The 20,864-nt window shown below is 38.0% G+C and overlaps 1 protein-coding gene across 1 annotated transcript in view; it reads left to right on the plus strand.

The window, feature by feature from the left end:
* BRWD3 (bromodomain and WD repeat domain containing 3) overlaps window positions 1-20,864 on the plus strand; it is a 126,336-nt gene that overhangs the window by 75,839 nt on the left and 29,633 nt on the right. The window contains exons 19-27 of the mRNA XM_041000007.1: window positions 1,580-1,766; window positions 3,189-3,282; window positions 7,246-7,395; window positions 8,287-8,363; window positions 9,546-9,714; window positions 13,143-13,256; window positions 16,866-16,973; window positions 19,386-19,510; window positions 20,161-20,243. Of these exons, the coding sequence (XP_040855941.1) occupies window positions 1,580-1,766; window positions 3,189-3,282; window positions 7,246-7,395; window positions 8,287-8,363; window positions 9,546-9,714; window positions 13,143-13,256; window positions 16,866-16,973; window positions 19,386-19,510; window positions 20,161-20,243 (1,107 nt within the window). The remainder of the gene's footprint in view (window positions 1-1,579; window positions 1,767-3,188; window positions 3,283-7,245; window positions 7,396-8,286; window positions 8,364-9,545; window positions 9,715-13,142; window positions 13,257-16,865; window positions 16,974-19,385; window positions 19,511-20,160; window positions 20,244-20,864) is intronic.

Here is a 20,864-nt window from a genome sequence, read left to right on the forward strand (position 1 = left end):
TCAGGTGGAGGCTTATTCCACTATATGTCACAACAGACCCCTCTGAATTCAGTTTTACAATAGTTTGATTTTAAGTAGCATGCAAATTCACTCTGACACCTGTTTTAAAATGAATATTCCCGTCTGTTGTTGCCTCTTCCTTCGCTTTATGAAATGTGCCCTTTGCTTCTGACTTTTATATAAAACTTATCAGTTTTATCATGTTACTAGTCCTGCTTCAAAATGTCGTCATTTCATGGGAATCTGGGCAGATGTGGATCTTTTTATATTTAATCAGAGTAATTTAATTGGGCAACATGGCAGTTTGGGTTTCATGGAAATTAATAAAGTGATGTAAAATTGAGATGGTTCACAGAGCATTCTGCCTCTTTACAGATTTTTTTTTTTAGCCTTCCATAAAATTAAAATATATTCATTTGGGTTACTTGGAGTATCCGAAATGAATTTTACAGAATCTGGAACAAGATAAGTGGGCTGATAGTCTTATATACACAGGTTCTTTGTTTCTAAAACAAAAACATTTCTTATGTCTCTGATGGAGACATCCATTAATGAAATCAGTATTCAACACTTTCAGTGTTTTTAAAGATTTGTTCATTGGCCCTGGTGCAATGGTTCAATTAGCTAATCCCCTCCTTGCAAGTGCCAGGTGGCATATGGTCACCAGTTTGTGTCCTCGCTGCTCCACTTCCCGTCCAGTTCCCTGCTTGTGGTCTGGGAAAGTAGTGGCAGAACCTTGTGACCCTGCACCCGCGTGTGAGACCCCTGGCTGCTAGCTTCAGATCAGTTCAGCTCCAGCAGATGGAAGACCTTTAGTCTCTAAGCAAATATTTATTTATTTTTATAGGAAAGAGAAATTTTTAGAGAGGAGAGAGGGAAGGAAAAATCTTTCATCTGCTGGGTCACTTCCCAAATGGCCACAGCAACCATAAACAACTAGCTTGATAGGAAGTGGAGCAGTCCGGACACAAACTGGCACTGGTTGGTGGTGCTTACAGGTGAAGGATTAGCCAATTGAGCTGTCATGTCAGCCCCTCAATCTAGGTTTTCTCTGTATAGTCTTGAAGTGCAATTAGTCATAGGGGTCCCAGATTTCTATTTGTAATGTTCATTTATTTTTTCCTGTTTTTATTTTAGCAGCTGTATGTTTAGGTTGCTTGTGTTTTATTTACCAGTGTAAATTCTATTGTTTAAACCATTAACAGTATTTTGGGAGCTGTATCGATGCTTTATTCTGAAACACTTTAAAGGTATATACAGAAATAGAATTTATATTAAAAAACTGCATCCTGAACTGGAATTAGTAATATTTATGGCTTTTCCAAGTCATTTTGAATATATTTTTTGTTTTCAGTGACTGCTTAGTAGGTACCAGATACAAAAGTGCTTTGGAAGAAACCAAAATTCTAAGCCATTTTTGAGTGCCTGCTTTATTCATTCGAGTACAGACAATGGAAACAAAGCAATGACATAATCTCTAGTAGTACCATCTTTGAATCCCCTATTTTATAGATTTTTGACTTGGAAAACTTTGCTGTATCTCCTCAGAAAGCAATGCTTTCAAATATTTTTGTTTTAGCTTTGAGAAGTCCAAATAGAGACACATCATCGTCTGCCTCCAATGTGGGGCTCCGACGGAGTGGTCAGATTGAAGGTGTCCGGCAGATGCATAACAATGCTCCTCGTAGCCAGATGGCCACTGAACGTGATCTCATGGCATGGAGCAGAAGAGTGGTGGTCAATGAACTCAACAATGGGATTAGTAGGTAAGTGAGTTGCATAACATTCTGGAGAAAATCTCTGGCCTTTTTTTTTCAGTAAAGCATACTTTTTTATCCTAGTAATTAAGGTGTGCATTTTTTAATTTGTTGAATCCTGTATTCGTTTTTCCATGCTATCCCAATTTGTTAACTAATCTGTAACAAAAAGTTTCGATGAGTGTCTTTAATTTGTTCAGATTTGCGATAAATGCTTTAGGAAATCTTGAAAATGCAAAGCATGAGTTCTGGTCTAGGTAAGAAGAATACAAATATCAAGTAAGAACTCATCTGAGGTCCTATGTTATTGCATAAATGTGATCCTAATTCCAGTGTTGGTTCTGAGGATAAGATCATCAATTGAATTTTGTAGCAACTGGGAAGGCCAGTGTAGATCTGTTCTGAATTGTAGTACTTAGATCATATTTAGAAATTTAAACACATTAGATGAAAGGATTTCATTAGATGAATTTCAAACATATAATCACACATTAGTTTTATGCCGTAATGTTTGCTATAAAATCAGTAGCAGTTAGAACTTGAAAAGTCTTCAAAAAGTTTGCGAGAAGTACATTATTAAAAAACTGAATTTTAAAAATGTCTGCTGCAGAAATAAAATTCTCTTGTTAGATTTTTCCACGAAGTTTTAAAAATAGTCCCATAGATTTAGAAAAGAGAACATTGGCAGAGAACATACAAGGTTTTGCGCCCTAGGCACAGTAGTTCCCCATAACTTTTACCAAATGAGCCAAATGTTGGCAAAGTTAATTTGAATCAACTTTTTCTTTCTTTTGCTTTCTCTTGTAAGTAGGTAGCAATACTATGAAAAAAGAATACATGGCTAATTTATTTATTCACTGTCAACTTCCAAAGATTCTTCATTCAAAATTTCAAAAGTATAATTGGATACTGTTGCATCAGTGCTCATTGCAGCACTGTTGATAGTAAGAAAAGGTAGAAACAACTGGAGTGTCCATCAACAGATGAATGGATAAAAATTTGTGATATACCTTAATAAAATCTAATTTTGTCCACCCATAAAGAAGAAGGAAATTGTTACCTGCCACAATATATGTAAATGTTGCAAATGTGTTAAGCTAAAGAGGCAGACAAAAAGGCATGTATTGATGATTCTAGTTATGTGGGATATCTGGACTAGGTAAATCAATAGAGATATGAAGTGTATCAGAAATGATGGAGTGAAGGAAGGGGGAAGTGGGGAATTACTGCCTAATTGGTTACTGAGTTCACTGTTGGAATCAGTGACAAATTTTGGAAAGATAAGGGGAGTCGTTAGTTATACAACATTTTGAATGTTGAAATAAAGTGGTTAAAATGGCAAATTTTCCATGTGGAAGTATTTTGGTTGTTTGACTCTTGAAGGATTAGTTTCCTTTTTGGTAACTGTGTTGCTCTGACCTTTGTTACTAGGGTACAGGAAGCATGTCGAACTGCAAAAGGTGACCTGGAGGTTAGTCTCTATACAGTTGAAAAGAAGAAAAAGCCATCTTATACTGCTCAAAGGGTACGTTTCATTTTAGAGTATTTGCAGGTATCAGATTTTTGAGAGGCGGCAATTCTGCTTTAAATAACTATCTTAATGGGTGTATTAATGCAGGAAATATGCATGGTTATTATGATGAATAATGTTACACAAACCTATTATTATCTCCCTTCCCTCCAAAAAATCTAGGAAATATATAATCACTGTAGGTATAGAATTCTTGTGTTAAAATACTTTTTCCATATATGTAACTTTAAAAGTGTTGCTTGATCACTAACCATAGTAGAAAGCAAATTCTCAAATACTATAGTCCAGAGCCGGGCAGTTACGACCCTTGGGCTAAGTCCAGTCTCTATCCTGTTTCTGTTCATTAAGATTTATTAGAACGTGGCCACACTCATTTTTCTCTTGTCTTTTGCTGCTTTAATGTTATACAGAGTTGAGTAATTGCAGCAGAGATTGGATGAACTGTACAGCCAAAATTATTTATGCTTTGAGCATTTATACAACATTGCTGCCATTGCCATAGGCTCATTCCTGCCCTATCTAATCATGTAGGATTAAATTCTGATCTCTACATATGGAAAGTGCTGGATTCATGTTTCCAGTAGAAACCACTAAGCTGTGAATAGGATTTTTTTACTCTGTTAAACACATAACATAAGCGTATTAGTATTTTCATGTTTACCATACAAGCAGCAAAGGAGTGTGTGGTCTTACTCCTACATCTAATCACAACTTCTGTAACATGTGGTAACTTCAGAGCCTAGAATGATTTTTAGTTTTGTTAGTGATCCATTGTTCCACAACTTTTATTTTTTTTTTATAACTTTATTTTTAAGTATTTATGTAAAGGCAGAGTGATAGCCAGAGTCAAGGAGGGAGACTAAGGGAGAGATTTTCCATCTGCTAGTTCACTCTCCATTTGCTCACAATGTCTTAGGCCAGTCCAGGCTGAATGCATAAGCGTGCATCTTCATCCTAGTTTCCTGTGTAGGTGGTAGGGACCCAAGCACTTGGATCATCCTCTGTTGACTTCACAGGCACATTTGTAGGTAGGTGGATTGGAAGTGGAGCAATTGGAACTTGAGCCAGTGCTGCCATGTGGGATGCTGTCATTGTGGGGAGTAGTTTAGATCACTGCCATAATGCTGGCCCCTATACACCCCCTGATTTGCAAATTTTTTTTTTCAGTATTGATAATTGCAAGGTTAGGTCTCTTTAAAAAGATGAATATTTTTTTGTAAAGTCAGAGTACCAGAGAGAGGGAGATAAAGAGATCTTCCATCTGGTGGTCCATAACACTGGCCAAATGGCCACAATGGCCAAGGCTGGGGTAAGCCAAAGCCCAGGGTTGGGAACTTTACTCAGATCTCCCACATGGGTGCAAGGATGCAAGCACTTGAGCCATCTTCTTATGCCTTTTTTTCTTTTAAAGAAAAATTTATTTTTACTGGAAAGGCAGATTGACAGAGAGGAGAGACAGAAAGATCTTCCATATTCAGATTCACTGCCCAAATGGCTGCAATGGCTGGAGCTGAGCCAATCTAAAGCCAGGAGTCAGTCTTTCATTTTTCCCATGTGGGTGCAGGGTCCGCATGTTTTTAACCATCTTCTCTGCTTTTCCAGACTGTAAGCTGAGAGTTGGGTGGAAAGTAGAGCAGCCAGGATAAGAACTGATGCCTATATGGGATGCTGGCACTTGCAGGAGGAGTATTAGCCAATTCAGCCATTGTGCCAGCCCCTTCTGCTGCTTTCCCATGCACATTATCAGGGAACTGGTTTGGCAGTGGAGCAGCCACAGCTGGAATTGACACCCATATGAGATGCCAGCATTGCAGGCTGCGGCTTATCCTGCTAATGCCACAATACTAGACATAAGAGTATGTTCAGATTTTTTTAGTTGTTTTATTGCTTGCTTGGTTCAGTTTGTTTTTTGGCATAGTTGATTTTCTCTGGTAAGGTTATTTTTGATGATTTATTTCTTTGAAAGCAGAATAATAGAGAAGGGGGAAAAAGAGATCTTTTATCTGTTGCTTGAATCCACAGATTACTCTTATAGGCAGGATTGAGGCAGGGTTGGACCAGAGTAAAGCCAGGAAGCAGGGACTCATCCAGCCCTCCAGGTATGGACAGGGACACAAACACCTGGGGCTGTTTTCTGCTGCCCAGCTGGGTGTATTGGCAGGGAGTCAGACAAGCTAAGACTGAAATGAGTTTCTCAGTAGGGGATCCCGTGTCACTGGTGGTAGCTGAGCAACAAGACTGACTGACTTAAAGAGATTAACGATTTTTATTCTTTTCCTTCCTACTTAGTCAATTTGTAAAAAATCAGACATGTCCACAACTGATAGGACGCTTAGTTCTGTAGATTTTTATTCTGAAAACAAGACTTTTACATAGAAGAATTTTACTGCTTTTGAAAAGATCAGTTTATTTGAAAGTCAGAGTCACAGACAGAAGAGAGAGATCTTGTATCTGCTGGGTCATTCTCCACGTGACTGCCATGATTTGAATGAGGCCAGAGCGGAACTCCTTTCTACTCTCCCGCGTGGGTGGTAGGTCCGTACCTCTTGGGCCATTTTCTACTGCTTTCTCTGGTGAATCTATTAGGAGCTAGATTGGAAGTGGAGCAGTGGAGACTCAATTGTACTCATATGGTATTCTGGTTTAATGTACTGAGCCACAATGCTGACCATAGAAACCTGGCCCCTGATGCTAATTTATGAGACTTTTAAACTTGTTTACTTCTGATTTCATGTTAGGTTTCACCTTTGCCATATCGTATATTAAATAATAAAACTTAACATTTGTAAAAGTGAGAACAAAATAGCCTTTGCTTTAAATTTTAGTGTTTAAAATAAGTTTTGGGCCTGGCGGTGTGGCCTAGCAGCTGAAGTCCTCACCTTGAATGTGCTGGGATTCCTTATGGGCACGAGTTCTAATCCTGGCAGCTCCACTTCCCATCCAGCTCCCTGCTTGTGGCCTGGGAAAGCAGTCGAGGATGGCCCAATGCTTTGGGATCCTGCACGCATGTGGGAGACCTGGAGGAGGTTCCTGGCTCCTGGCTTTGGATCGGCACAGCACCAGCCGTTGCGCTCACTTGGGGAGTGAATCACCGGACGGAAGATCTTCCTCTCTTGTCTCTCCCCCTCTCTATATCTGCCTTTCCAATAAAAATAAATAATAAACTTTAAAAAATAAAATAAATTTTGACCTGTTTGTCTCTGAATTCTGCCAAGTGTTACTACAATAAGTAAATTATTCATGGTGACTCAGTTTCTTTTCTCCTACTTTGATCAGAAATAGTGGGGCTGATTCTCAGTGGGTGTAAGGGAATCAGCCTGACTATAGTTTCTATACATATCGGTGTGCCTTCATATATGCCAAAAGTGAAATTGCGAAGACAGATTACTCCGAGTCTTTTCCCTGTTATTGGTATAAATAAAGTGCATTTTATTATTTCACTTCTTTATTTTTAAGCAGTATCTCTTGATGCTTTTTTGTGTGTGGAGAATTGGACTAAATTAACTAAGGATCTTGCTCAGCTCTTCAGAATTTTACAAATGCCTGCAATGAATAAAAGTATACATATTTAAATACAGCTTTCTGTTAAACACTAGCAAATTTTATGTTTTTTTAAAGACTGAAGGCAGTATGAATTAAGAATTAGGTATACATAAGCACTATGTAGATGTCTTACTTCATCTTTTATGGCTACTGTGGTATTTCAACTGCAGGAATATTGGGTAGTTCTGACTTTCAGTGCTCTCTCTAACTTGGTCACAAAATAGGAACATGATTAATACTAATGGAAAACAGGTTGAACATATACCAGCACACTTCTCCGCTTTCTTTCTGGGAACCTAACCTTATCTCTGAACTGTGCCCTGTGTAATTGATTTTCTTTAGATAGTTTGATTTTTGCATGTACACTGAGCTTTTCTCTTTTCAAAGATCTATTTTTCTCTCTCTCTCTTGCAGAATGATTATCAGCCTAGTTGCGGGCGGTCTTTGCGAAGAACCCAGCGCAAGCGTCAGCATACTTACCACACTCGCTCCAACATGGAGCATAATTCACAAGCATCGTGTCAAAATTCAGGTGTACAGGAAGATTCCAATAGTTCCTCAGAGGTCAGATATTCACTGTTACGTGTTGAGTTTAAAATTTTTTTTTCCTGGTTTGTATCACACATTTGGCTTACTTTTAGGATTTACTTCCTTAATAGGAAAGTCCTTTAATGATTATTTTATTAGAGGTTTATTCTTTAGCATGGTGTCTGTTAAACAATTTTGGGCACCTTGCTGAATTCCTGTAGACATCTTCCACAAACGGTATGTACACAAGACTTCTTGGTGAGACTGTCAAAGATGGCAATAAAAATTTGGCTTTGGATAGTGAGATAAGAGACTGAAAGAAAATTTCCCTAGACACGAGAAGTAGTAGAACATAAATGGTGATGGTAAGTGAAGCAGATCAAGAACTTGTTGGTTGTGTAATCAGCATAATATACACATTTTTTTTTGTTGATGTCACCACTCATGGAGTTTGCCAAGTGTTGATTTTTCTCAGATGTACCTTTTTTATGCTAATGACTACAGTGTATAATAATTGTTTTTTTTCCTATTCTCTTCTCCAGTTCTTCTGTTTTCTTCTTCTTAGTTCATCTACCATAGGTTTTTTCTTAAACTTAGTTATATATTCTCCATCTTGGAAACCTTCATCTTAAAAAAATGGTTATGTACAATATTTCTAAAACAGTATTTTCAGCACTTAGGTAATTATATTTGGACTTAAGAAGCCTAGTCAATCTGAAGTAGTAAAGAGATGCATCCTGTTGATAACATGGTATTATGCCTGCAATTTGAACAATTATATGCAGTAGTCCTGTAAAGTATAAAGACATGTAGAAAAATAATTGGGTACATTTCTTACTAGAATTTTTTTGGTGGCATAAAATTTATCTGCCTGTTCATCTCAGTCATTGATTGCCTTGTATCTCAGTCATTGATTTTTTGTTTTAGGAAGATGAAACTGTTGGTACAAGTGATGCTTCTGTAGAAGATCCTGTGAATGAATGGCAAAGTGAAAGTTCTTCCAGGTAGATTTAATGGTTTTGACTTTCTCTAAATTATTAAAAAATTTAATGTGAAATTATGCTTTTTAGGAGTTTTTTTAGTTTTAAAAAATTTATGCATGGATCGATGTCTCACCTAGTGGTAAAGATACCCCTTTACCCTGCGTAAACCCACCTTGCGTGGATTTCTGACTCTGGATTCCAGTTCCAGCTTCCTGTAAGCACCGAGCCTAGAAGTGAGCTGATCAAGTTGTTAGAGTCCTGGCATCTTAGCGGTATATCTGGATTGAGCTCATGGCTGCATCCTGGCCCAGCTTTGGTTATTTGGGCATTTGGAGAGTGAACCAGTGGAAGAGAGCTTGGTCCGTGTGTGTGTGTGTTTGCATTTCTCTGTGTCTCTCAGAGTCTTAGAAAAATAATGATGTGGTAGAAATAACACTGGTTATAAGCCTAGAGGCATGTTGCTTTATACTCGATCTTTGAATGGATTTGTCTTAAAGATGTATTTAGTTTTATTGGAAAGGCAGATTTACAGAGAGAAGGACAAAGAGAAAGATCCATCTACTGGATCACTCCCCAAGTGGCCACAATGGCTGGAGCTGAGCTGATCCGAAGCCAGGAGCTAAGAACTCTGTCTTGATCTGCCCATGTGTGTTGCAGAGACCCAATTACATGGATCATCTTCTGCCATCTTCTGCTTTCTCAGGCACTTTACCAGGGAACTGGATTAAAAGTGGCATGGCCAGGATTCCAGTTGGCTCTCATGGAACACTGATGTCACAGGCAGTGCCTTAGCCACCTGTGTCACAACGCCATCCCCCTCCAATAGATCTTTACTGTTTCTGTGGGGATTTTTAAGTTCCTTCCTCTGTAAAGCTTTCTTTTTTTTTTTTAAAACCCATGAGCCCATATCTAATCAGTTGAGAAAAACAAAACCTCATTTCACTATTTCTAGGTGTAAGGTACATCTTTCTTCTAAAGTTCTGCTATAAACAACTCAGCATTTAATGTTATCCAGAAAGTGTTTTATTACAATTATTTAGAAAGTGGTCAAAATTCTATATTGTTGAATGTTTTTTCTTATAGGTTATAATAAAATCAAGCCATGTGATTTATAATGCTGGCATATAATTGTTATCTATAAATATTGAGGTAAAACTATTCCTCTTCTGTATTTTGGCATTCATAATTTTCATTTATTTACAGTGATTCATCAAGTGAGTATTCTGATTGGACAGCGGATGCTGGTATAAATTTGCAGCCTCCAAAAAGACAAACGAGACAGGCAACGCGGAAATTCTGCAGTAGTTCCGAGGAAGAGAATTTGAAGTCCTCAGACGAAAGACAGAAGAAACCTAAACAGACTAGAAAAAAGGTTTGTAGCTGGACAGATGGTTTTGGTTTTGTTTTTGTGTGCTTTAAAGTTTTTTTGCTACCTGATTTTTCCTCTAAAACATGAAACTCCGTTTGACCAACTATGTTCTTCAATTGACTTCAAAACATGAGTAATTTCAGATGGCCACAGAGGTCAGGATTGGGTTAGGCAGAAGCTAGGAGCCAGGAGCTTCATCCAGGTTTCCCACGTGGGTGGCAAAAGCCCCAACACTTGGGCAGATTTCTGCTGCTTTTCCCAGGCCATTATCAGGGAGCTTGATTGGAAGTGGGCGCACTGAGACATGAGCTGGCACCAATATGGGATACTGGCATCACAGCCAGCAGCTTTACCCACTGTGTCACAATGCTGGCACCAAGCATTATTTCTGAGAATTTGTACTCTCCCAATGTGAGGGTGTCTTTAAGGCCAGAGATTCAGTTGAATTCAACAGCATTTTCCTGCCCCCTGTGACATGTCTTCACCTTGCTTGTCTCCGAGATGACAAGCCAATTCAAAAAGGATGAACTGTTTTTTTTTCTTTTTAAAGATTTTTTTTTTATTTGTTTTGGGAGGCAGATATTCAGAGAAGGGAGAAACAGAGAGGAAAATCTTTCATCCTCTGGCTTGCTCCTCAAGTGGCCACAACAGCCAGAGCTGAGCTGATCCAAAGCCAGGAGGTTCTTCTAGATCTCCCATTCAGGTGCAGGGTCCCAGGGTTTCGGATTATTTTCTTCTGCTTTCCCAGGCCACAGGCAGGAAGCTGGATGGAAAATGGAGTAGTTGGAACATGAACTGGTGCCCATGTGGGTTCCTGGTGCTTAAAGGCGGAAGATTAGCCAATTAAGCCATCACGCTAGGCCCAAGGATGAAGTCTTAAAAACTAAACTAGGTTACAGAAGTAATGTCTATTCGCACATTTGGTGAAATTTACAAAACATTTTTTAATTTTACAGTTGAACGGATAGGATTATACTTTCAGAGAAAAGCTGTAGTGATTAATCATTTTTAAAAATATATATTCTTTATTGTCTTGCCCCATTCACAAGCAGGAGCATCTGCCAGATAACTGATACATTTAAGAGAAACTGACTTTCTGAAAGAGATGTGACCAGTGGTAATCCATGCACAGTGGACTTGGTGCTGTGCTAGATACTTAGGGTGCACAGGAAATGGAAGACAAGCAGGAACTGCATGGAAGACTTTAAGAGCAGACGGCTTGTGGTCTGCATGAGACCTTACGTGGAGGGAACTGGGGATCTCATTGATCAGAGGGTCTTGAGCACAGAACCCAAGGGGGAAGGCATCCAAGATGGGGTAAGGGCAGCAGAAGTAAATGCCCATAGTGGAAATGAACACAGAGTTGGAAACACGCATCCAAGAAAAATATGCTAGAAACTAATCCATTCCAATGGTCCATCTCAAAACCTGGATATTTTGATATCTGGTATTATATTGTTTTACTGCGTAGTGCTGTGCATTGCTTCTTTTCCTATGGTTGAATGCAGCCTATATGAATGATGTGTAAGGGTACATCTTATACTTTTTGTGTATAATCCTTCCCAAACAATAACTTGTAGATCAATTAGTAAACATGGTGGACTAAAGAAAAGAAAAACATGAGGAATTTTTCACTTTTCTTCTCATTAAGAGTCTTCACTGTTGTAATGTGTTATTGAATTAAAAAGAATTGATAATTGTTTGTTAAAATGTAACAAATTCTAAAAGCTGGATAGAACAATACTATTACCATGTTGCCAGACATAAATATCTATAGATTTTGGATCTGTGAAGTGGATAAGAAAATATTAAAAATGTTTTGTTATTTGTGGAAATTAAAAAAAAGTCTAGCAGTTGTGTGGATATAATATTACTTGAAGCTTAGTTATAAATACTGATTCACTGAATTATACCATTTTTGTGATCTGATATTCTTTATTCCTCACTTGAGCACTATTGTCATGAATCCTATGTTTTCTGATATTAACTTGTCTTCAACAAAAACACCCCAGTATATATGTATTTGTATAGAATATCCATGTGTGGGGGCCCGGCATGGTGGCCTAGCGGCTAAAGTCTTTGCCTTGAATGTGCTGGGATCCCAAATGGGCACTGGTTCTAATCCTGGTGGCCCCGCTTCTCATCCTGCTCCCTGCTTGTGGCCTGGGAAAGCAGTGGAGGACGACCCAGAGCCTTGGCACCCTGCACCCATGTGGGAGACCTAGAAGAAGCTCCTGGCTCCTGGCTCCTGGCTTTGAATCGGCTCAGCTCCGGCTGTTATGGTCACTTGGGGAGTGAATCATCGGACAAAATATCTTCCTCTCTGTCTCTCTTTCTCTCTGTATATCTGACTTTGCAATGAAAAATAAATCTTTTTAAAAAGGATATCCATATTTGAAATGAATATGACAATATTTTGCAATTAAAAATAAAAATATATTTTTTCTTGTAAAATCCAATGTGCAGAGAGAAAGTGTTCTTCCATCACTGGTTCACTACCAAAATAGCTTCAATGGCCAGAGCTTAGCTGTTACAAATCCAGGAGCTCCTTCCAATCCAGGAGCTCCTTCCAATCCAGGAGCTCCTTCCGGGTGGAGACATGGGTGCAGGTTCCCGAGGACATTTTCCACTCACTGCTTTCCCAGACTATAAGCAGAGAGCTGGATGTGAAGTGGGGAAGCTGGCACATGAACTAGTAACTGTATGTGATACTGACACTTTTGAAGGTGGAGGATTAGCCTGTTGAGCTGTTGTGTTAGCCCTGAAAGAAGCAAAAAAAAAATCATTGACTATTGCTTTTTAAGGTTGGTTTTTTTTTTTTTTTTTTTTTTAATTTGAGAGGTATAGTCACAAAGCAGCCGAACTGCTGCATTGTTTCCCAGATAGATAACCCTCCAACAGCCGGAGCTGGGCCACGGAGCTGGGAGTAGAGAACTTGGGTCATGTCTGCCACAGGGCAGCAGGAATCCAAGCACTTGAGCTGTCACCTGCTGCCACCCAGGACCTGAATTCTCATTACAGTAGAATTGGGAGCCAGAGTATCCCTAGTGCTCCAGCATAGGGTGTCAGATTCTTAATCACTTGGCTAAATTGCCCATTCCAAATGCCAGTATTTTATTGGGAAAAATGTGTTGTGTTACTAGAATTTACATTTATCTGGTATTCTGGAGACATGAAGATAAAAGCTTTAGGTTCACTGTGTATATGTAGTGTCATATGATTGGTTACCTTGCTAGGCAAAATTGAACAACTTGAGTTTTTTATTGATCTGATAGTTGCTATAACGAATTGTTAAAAGAAACTGCCTTGAGATGTGTGTATTTTAGGTGTTTTCCTAATGCATTTTTATTGCCTGCAATTTTTTTATACCAGCGTTTATATATCTAATGTATTTTGACCTGGTTTATGCTGTTGATGTATTTATATTTTAGAAAGGAGGACTAGTTTCTATGGCAGGTGAACCCAATGAAGAATGGTTTGCCCCTCAGTGGATTTTAGATACCATACCTCGGCGTTCTCCATTTGTTCCTCAGATGGGAGATGAGGTAAACTTTATCTGTGACAACCTGTTTTCTCTTGAAACGTCAAGAGTGCTGATGTTAATCCTTTCAAGGGTGTTTGTGTTTTTTTGCTCTTATTTCTGCTCTCTCTGTGTACACACACACAGTCCTAGCTGCTCTTCTCAGTTGTTTATATATTGTGGACAGTGACTGCACTCTGAATCTTTGTATCCTCTGTTGGTCCTGGTGTCTGATCTTCACTACAGTAGATGCTCAGTGAAAATTGAAATAAAGTGATTAGCTCATGATGCCATGCACATTTCTGATTTGTATTTTAACTGTTACTTGGTAGGGTTGAGCACGATTTTAAAAGTATTTAATTAGGAAGAACATATATAGTGGAGCATAATTACTGCTTTCATTGAGCCAGCTACTTCCGGGTCTCTGCTTGAGTACTGTTGCTACATTTAGGATTGGTCAGCTAAAGATTACTTAAAAATCTACTTATTGGGAAGTATTACTTTTCTTTGAAAATTATGGTGCTTATGGAATATTAGGACAATATTTGGCTAGTATAATCTACATATTGGCTGACCATTAACTTTAGATTGGTGCTTATAAAAAAAGTTATAACTTTTTCTTTTAAATTTTAAGGAATGTGATATTGTCATCACAATAAAAGAAAGAAGAAAACCTTGTAAATGGTTTATAAGAGTCTTTGCACCATTAACAATTTCGCCAAATTTTCCTGTAATTTTTTGTTACAGCATTCACAGCTATCAGATAGCCTTGTGAATAAACTTATTACGTGTTACTTATCCTTAAATAGTATTAAAATATTTCTTTTGTAAGTGTACAGGCACTGAACTTTTAAGAAATGCTTATTTGCGTGACTAAGTTAATAAATAGGTCCTCAGGAATGCTGTATCTAAAAAGTTAGAAAGTCTTAAAAATTTTTTATCATATCCAGAATCACAATTTTTATTTTAAGCCTGTCTTTACAGAGCTGTAATAAGAATACTGTTAAATTATTATTAAAAGGTGATATAGAACAAAAGAAGTATCCGTATATGCTGAGATCTGGTGAAATTTCTTCTCGTTGCATAGGATCACTTTTCTCAACTTATTCGTAGTGGAGTCATTCTTTGTTTTATTGCAGTTAGTATATCTTTATGTGCTCCGGAATTCATGGATTAGATGATGACAGTTCTTCAGGTAATGAAGAACATGTATAAGCTAATCAGACTGTGAAAATATGTCCACTACAGAATATGTGTAAAGAAATCCCAAATGAACTTTTTATATGATCAATTTCTTAATGAGAGTTTGCTTCTCCGTGTAATCATTAGGTTTTGTTATTCTGCCCGCAATACCCCTAATCATATGTATAACTATATAATTCCCTCTCAAAATGTTCATTCCTTCAAAATCTACATGCCCAATTCATCTGGATGCTATCCTTGTTTTCTCTTTGCTTGTCCCTCCCAAACTCTAATATTCTACCTTGTGCTACAGTTAAATATCTATATGTGTGTCTATTTCCTTGAAGGAAAGGGTTTTATTTTTCTGCCTTATAACAGCGCTTATTGCCTTGTATATAGATTTTCTGTCAATTTGTGTTGAGTACAGGAATGAACTTATAATAAGAAATAATACCTCATGACACGCTTATTATTGGCTTTGTATTCACTGTAATTATGAGTATTGACTAATATTTAAGTGTTTTTCACTTTCTACTTTATATTTTTAACTTAGAAATTCTTACTTAGACAATGCTGATAGGTATAGTTTTTCAGCATTTTCAGTATTTTTGTGTTACTTTCCTCTGTGTACTTAGACTACTCATAATTTATTGAGAAAAACAAATTGTTTAAAAATTGATTTTTACTTGAATGAGAGAGAGAAATGTTCCATTCTCCAAATTCCTGAGAGTGAAAACTCGATTTGTGTGACAATGCCAGGGCCCCAATCATTTGCACCATCATCTGCTACCACTCAAGATGTACACTTGGCAGGAGTGAGGAGCAGAACTGCCCCTTGAACATAGGCAGTCCAACATGGATTCTGGTCATCCCAACTGGCGTCTGATAGCTAAACCAAGTGTCTGCCCTAGAAACATTGTGTGAAGCCTTTATTTTTTTTCATTATTTAGTAACTTTATATTTAACATTTTATGGTAGTATGATATGTTTACGACAGTTAAAGGACCAAAACCAACTTTAAAGTCAGAGTTATGGAGATCAGAGAGAGAGAGAGAAAGAGGGACTTTCCATCTATTGGATGTCTCCCCAGATGATTGTGAAAGCCAGAAATGGACCTGTCTGAAGTGGGGAGCCAGGAGTTTCTTCCAGGTCTCCCATGTGGGTGCAGGGTCCCAAGGACTTGGGCCATCTATAAGCAGGGAGCTGGAACAGAAGTGGAGCAGCTGGGACATGAATTTGCACTGATACAGGATGCTGACACTGCAAGTGAAGAATTGGCTTGCTACACCATCACACTGGCCCCAGAAACTTTTTTTTTTAATGAAGGAAACAGAATGTGGTGTAGTAAGCTTTTTAAAAAAGCCATATAATAACAAGGGACACTGTGGCTTAGCATGTTAAGCTGCCTCTTGAGACACTCACATATCAAAGTGCTGATGTCTCAGCTACTCCACTTCTAAACCAGGTTCTTGCTAATGCATGTTGGGAGGCAGCAGATGATGGCTCAAAGTGTGTGAACCCTTGCCATCCACCTGAGACACCCAGTGGGAGTTCTGAACTTTGGGTTCAGGCTTATGGATATTTGGAGAGTGAATCTGGGGATGGAAAATTTATCTCCTTTTCTTTCTCGCTGCCATTCTGCCTGTTACTTAGATAAAATTACATTTACATTGTTTATTTTATGATCTATTTATTTTTGTTGCAAAGACCAATCTGCACAAAGAGAGACAGAAAGATCTTCCATTGCTGGTTCAGTCCCACATGGCCGCCTTGGCCAGAGCTGAGCTGATCTGAAGCGAGGAGCTTCTCCTGGGTCTTCCACTCAGTGCCACATCCCAAGGCTTTTGGCCATTTTGCACTGCTTTCCCAGGCTGGAAGCAGGGAACAGGATGGGAAGTGGAGCAGCTGGGACAAAAACTGGTGCCCAATGGTATGCTGGCACTTGCAGGCAGAGTACTAGTCAGTTGAGCCATTGTGATGGCCTCTAAATTTATGTTTTAAAAAAAAGCTTGCCTGAGTCTTTTTATAAAGTTTAACAGTGTTACTAAGCACTTGAATTGGTTTTCCTTCTATACTGTGTTAGTTTTTTCGGATGTTATTACAGTGTTGATATTGAAAAAAATCAATTAGAAGTTGAAATACAGTACTTTGAATAGTGACCAATTTTGTGTACTAGTGAGTTCACAAGATCTATGAAGGTACTGGAGGGAAAAAGGAAAAGAACTATCCATAACAATGTGTATATAATGTGGGACTTAGCACAGGCCTATTGAGAGGTGAGTACTGAATGAATATCATTAGATGGGGAAGGCACATTTACTGTACCAAGGTTTTTAAAATTTTGTACAATTGTCTGTTTCCCACAAACCAAAGAAATCTGTGTAATGGACCTGGCCATGTATTGAGTTGTTAATTCTGATGCTGCTATTTAATATTTTGTTTTTGTTTTTAGCTTATTTATTTTAGGCAAGGACATGAAGCTTATGTGCGGGCTGTAAGGAAATCAAAAATATACAGTGTTAACTTACAAAAACAGCCGTGGAATAAAATGGATCTCAGGGTAAGTTTGCTGAATTCGATTGAAGGAATTCTGAAAGAAAGTTCTTCATCATAAATTTTTTTTGGTGTTGTTTAAAACATACTCCATTGTTGATATTGTGTCCAAGAGAAAGTGAGGTGCAATACACTTGTAACTAAGTAGTAGATGCCACATTTTGCATTTTCCATCTGTTTCCTTAGTTATTTTACCTAATTTCATTCAAACATCTTGTTCTCTAGTTGACCCCAGACCATGATTATAGGGAAATATTTTCCCTATAATGTGGATATTTTCCCTAACAGCAACTTTGTACATTTCAGAGACATGGTAAACTAACTGTGTACACTGTAAAATTCTGACTTATGATGTATCAGCTGTCACAAACCACAGGAAGCTTGGGAATTTCTAGTTCTATAGGGGAATATTTTGATGTGACATATAGGAACATGGTATTGAGTAAAACAGATATGTGGAAGGATTTTCTGTCAGTAAAAACACATCCTTTCATTGATTGTTCCATATATACAGATTGACTGACTTAGGTTATACATATTACATAATTTCTAGATAGATTAATTTATCTTTTGCTTTCTTTGTTATTCTAAAGTAGAGAACAGATGACTAACAGGGAAATTTTATGTTGGTTTTCTAAATAAATGAAGGGTTGTTATATGTTGATTAGCAGGAAGGATTTAAGAGAGTATCTGTTTATTTACTGAAATATAAATTCAGCTAAGGCATTTGTAAAACACTATTAATGTTGTAAGTTACTACAAAAGGTGTCTTAAGTGAGCTGTATCTGATCATCTCCTGGGAGACTGAAACCTGAGACCTTCTATTCTGAATTGGTAAAAGTTGAGTTCTTTCAGTGAGGATTAGTTTTCCTGTATGTTAAATGTAACTAGTAATTAATGTGTAGGGTTGTTGTATTGTAGTTTTGTAGGCATTCAAAACTGTAAGTCCATTCCCAGACCCCAACACATTTTTTTTTTTGCCTTTCCATGATAATTTTTTTTTCATTTTATGACACTGTTTCATAGTTTTAAAACATTTATTTGAAAGGCAGATTTACAGAGAGAGGAAAAAAGTCTTAAAATCACTGGTAAACTCCCCTTATGGCTGCAATGGCCATAAGTAGGCTGGTTCCAAGCCAGGAACCAGAAGCTTCTTCCCAGTCTCTCACATGGGTGCAGGGGCTAATGGAGTTGGTTCATCCTCTAATGTTTCCCAGGTACATTATCAGGGAGCTGAGTTGAAAGATCAGGTGGGACTCAAACCACAGCACATGGTATGCCAGCACACCAGGTTTTACTGGCTAGATTATGGTGCTGGCCCACAGACCAATGTTTACATGGATGCTGACAATCTATTTTTGCTGGGGGAATGGTTTATATTTATTTGTTTATTTCGTAACTCTGAAAGGCAGAGTTACGAGAGAGAGAGAGAGAGAGAGATTGAGAGATTGAGATTTTCCATCTGCTAATTGATTACACAAATGGCTAGGTTTGGGCTGGACCAGGCTGAAGCCAGCAATCAGGAGCTTCATCTGATTCTTCCACAAGTTAGCAGGAATCTAAATAAGTACTTGGGCCATCCTCTGCTGTTTTCCCAGCCATTAGCAGAGGACTGAATTGGAAGTAGAGAAACCAGAGCATGAACCAGTGCTCACATGGGATGCTGACATTCACACTATTGCCAGAGTGCCAGCCCCAAGGAATGATTATTTTTTTTAAGATTTATGTTATTGGGATGTCAGATTTGCAGAGAGAAGGAGTAACAAAGATCTTCCATCCAATGGTTCAGTCACCAGTTGGCCTCAACGGCTGCAGCTGATCTGATCTGAAGCCAGGAGCCAGGAGCCAGGAGTCAGGAGCAGCTTCTGGGTCTCCCATATGGGTGCAGAACACCTGTGGCCCTAGGCTTTGGGCCATCCTTGACTGCTTTCCCAGGCCACAAGCAGGGAGCTGGAAGGGAAGTGGAATAGCCAGGACACGAACCAGCACCCATATGGGATCTCAGCATGTGCTAAGTGAATGTTTTAGCCACTAGGCTACTCTGCTTGGCCATGAAGAATGATTTTTGACCATTCTTTATTAATAATCTCCTGGGGAGTTTTTTCAAACTGTGTAATTGAGGTATACCGCAAATTGATAGTATCAGATTTTATAGGAGTAGTGTTCAGGAACATGAGTTTTGAAGTTTCTACAGGAAATTCTGTTGCTTATCTTTGCTTTAGAGACCTGTACTAGACTGTAGTCTGCTACTAAGGGCCAGGAATTATGTCTTGTTACCCGTAATACTCTTTGTAGTACCTGGCATTCGGTAGGTATTCAGATCATTCTTAAATCTTTTTAAGTAATTGTGAAATGTCACACAAACTTTGGGTAGTAATTTGTATTGAAAATAGTGATTTCTGGTTATTCTTATGAATAGGAACAAGAGTTTGTTAAGATTGTAGGAATCAAGTATGAGGTTGGACCACCTACACTATGCTGCCTGAAGCTTGCATTTCTGGATCCCATTTCAGGCAAAATGACTGGAGAATCTTTTTCTATTAAGTGAGTAACTATGTTGTGTGTTCGTGTGTATGTCAAACCCACTGTATATTCTGCAGAGTACAGGGCTCAATGGGAGAAGCATTACCAGCACTACTGTAGCAGACAGAGTTAAGGAGACCGAGTTTAATTATTTGTCTGTTTCATCACTTAATGGCTGCATATATGACAGATCCATCTCTCCATGAGTAAATCACTTAAGCTATCTGATTTTATGCATGTTTTGTAAAATGAAAATGCTATTATCTTCCTCAACGTTCTTGTGAGAAATCAGTCATATGCTTGATACAAGGTAGTTGCTTTTATTCCTGTTCATTAATAATTGGCATAATAAGTCAGTTGTTCATTTGTTGACGTTGAATTTAAAATAGAAAAAGAATACCAGCTGATTCACTTCTTTAAGTGTCCTTAATATAAAATATTGTGTTAAGTTGTAAAAATGTTTATTGGCATCTTTGTATTGTTTCACGTAATACAATAGTAGGCAGGGCATTCCCGGATGTAGCAAAGGAAATAGGACTTAATATATAACTAAAGGCATTCAATGAAGTTTACAGATTTGTACTTGAACTCTGTTTTAGATGTTTATCTTTGGCTCTTTAGTAAGTTCTGCACACTCATATCTCTGTATTCACATGCTTTATTTTCTGTAGGTATCATGACATGCCAGATGTCATTGATTTCCTTGTATTGCATCAGTTTTATAATGAAGCCAAAGAAAGGAATTGGCAGATTGGTAAGTAAAGAGTTATCTTTTAATAACTATTATGCTTGAAGTAGAGTAAGTAACTTTTTAACTCTGGCTTTTCAGAAAGAAATTGGCTTAAAATTAAGCAGAAACAAGTATCAACCAAGCCAGAAAAAAAAAAAATAAAACTTTAACTATCCTTTTGTGTTATGTCTGTGTCACTTCATACGTGCATTTCATGTGGCATACATAGTAGTCCATCCTTATCTGCAGGCTTGCTTTTCTGTGGTATCAGTAACCTATTGTTAGCCAGTCTGGAAATAGTGTAAAACATTTACAGAAATAAAACAATTTATACAGTTGAAATTCCATACCATTCTAAGTAACTTGATGAAACCTCATACTGTCCAGCTTCATCCTGCCCACCTGCATGTGATTCGACTTTAGTCAAACGCTACATGCCCATTGGTTAGTTAGCCCGGTTATTTGCTTAACTCTACCTCTAGTCTACTGTCCAAATATTGTAGTGTATTTATGCTCAGGCAAACCTGATGTAATACCTAAAGCTACATTATGGTCCTTGTGTCTTTCACCTTGCTTCATCGAATCATATAGGCATGAATCACTGTAAGAATGGTGTCCAAAATTCAAGATAGCTTCAAGTGCTAA

Source organism: Ochotona curzoniae, unplaced genomic scaffold (genome assembly GCF_017591425.1).
Source record: "Ochotona curzoniae isolate NIBS_2020 unplaced genomic scaffold, NIBS_Ocur_1.0 scaffold_1852, whole genome shotgun sequence".
Taxonomy (NCBI): domain Eukaryota; kingdom Metazoa; phylum Chordata; class Mammalia; order Lagomorpha; family Ochotonidae; genus Ochotona; species Ochotona curzoniae.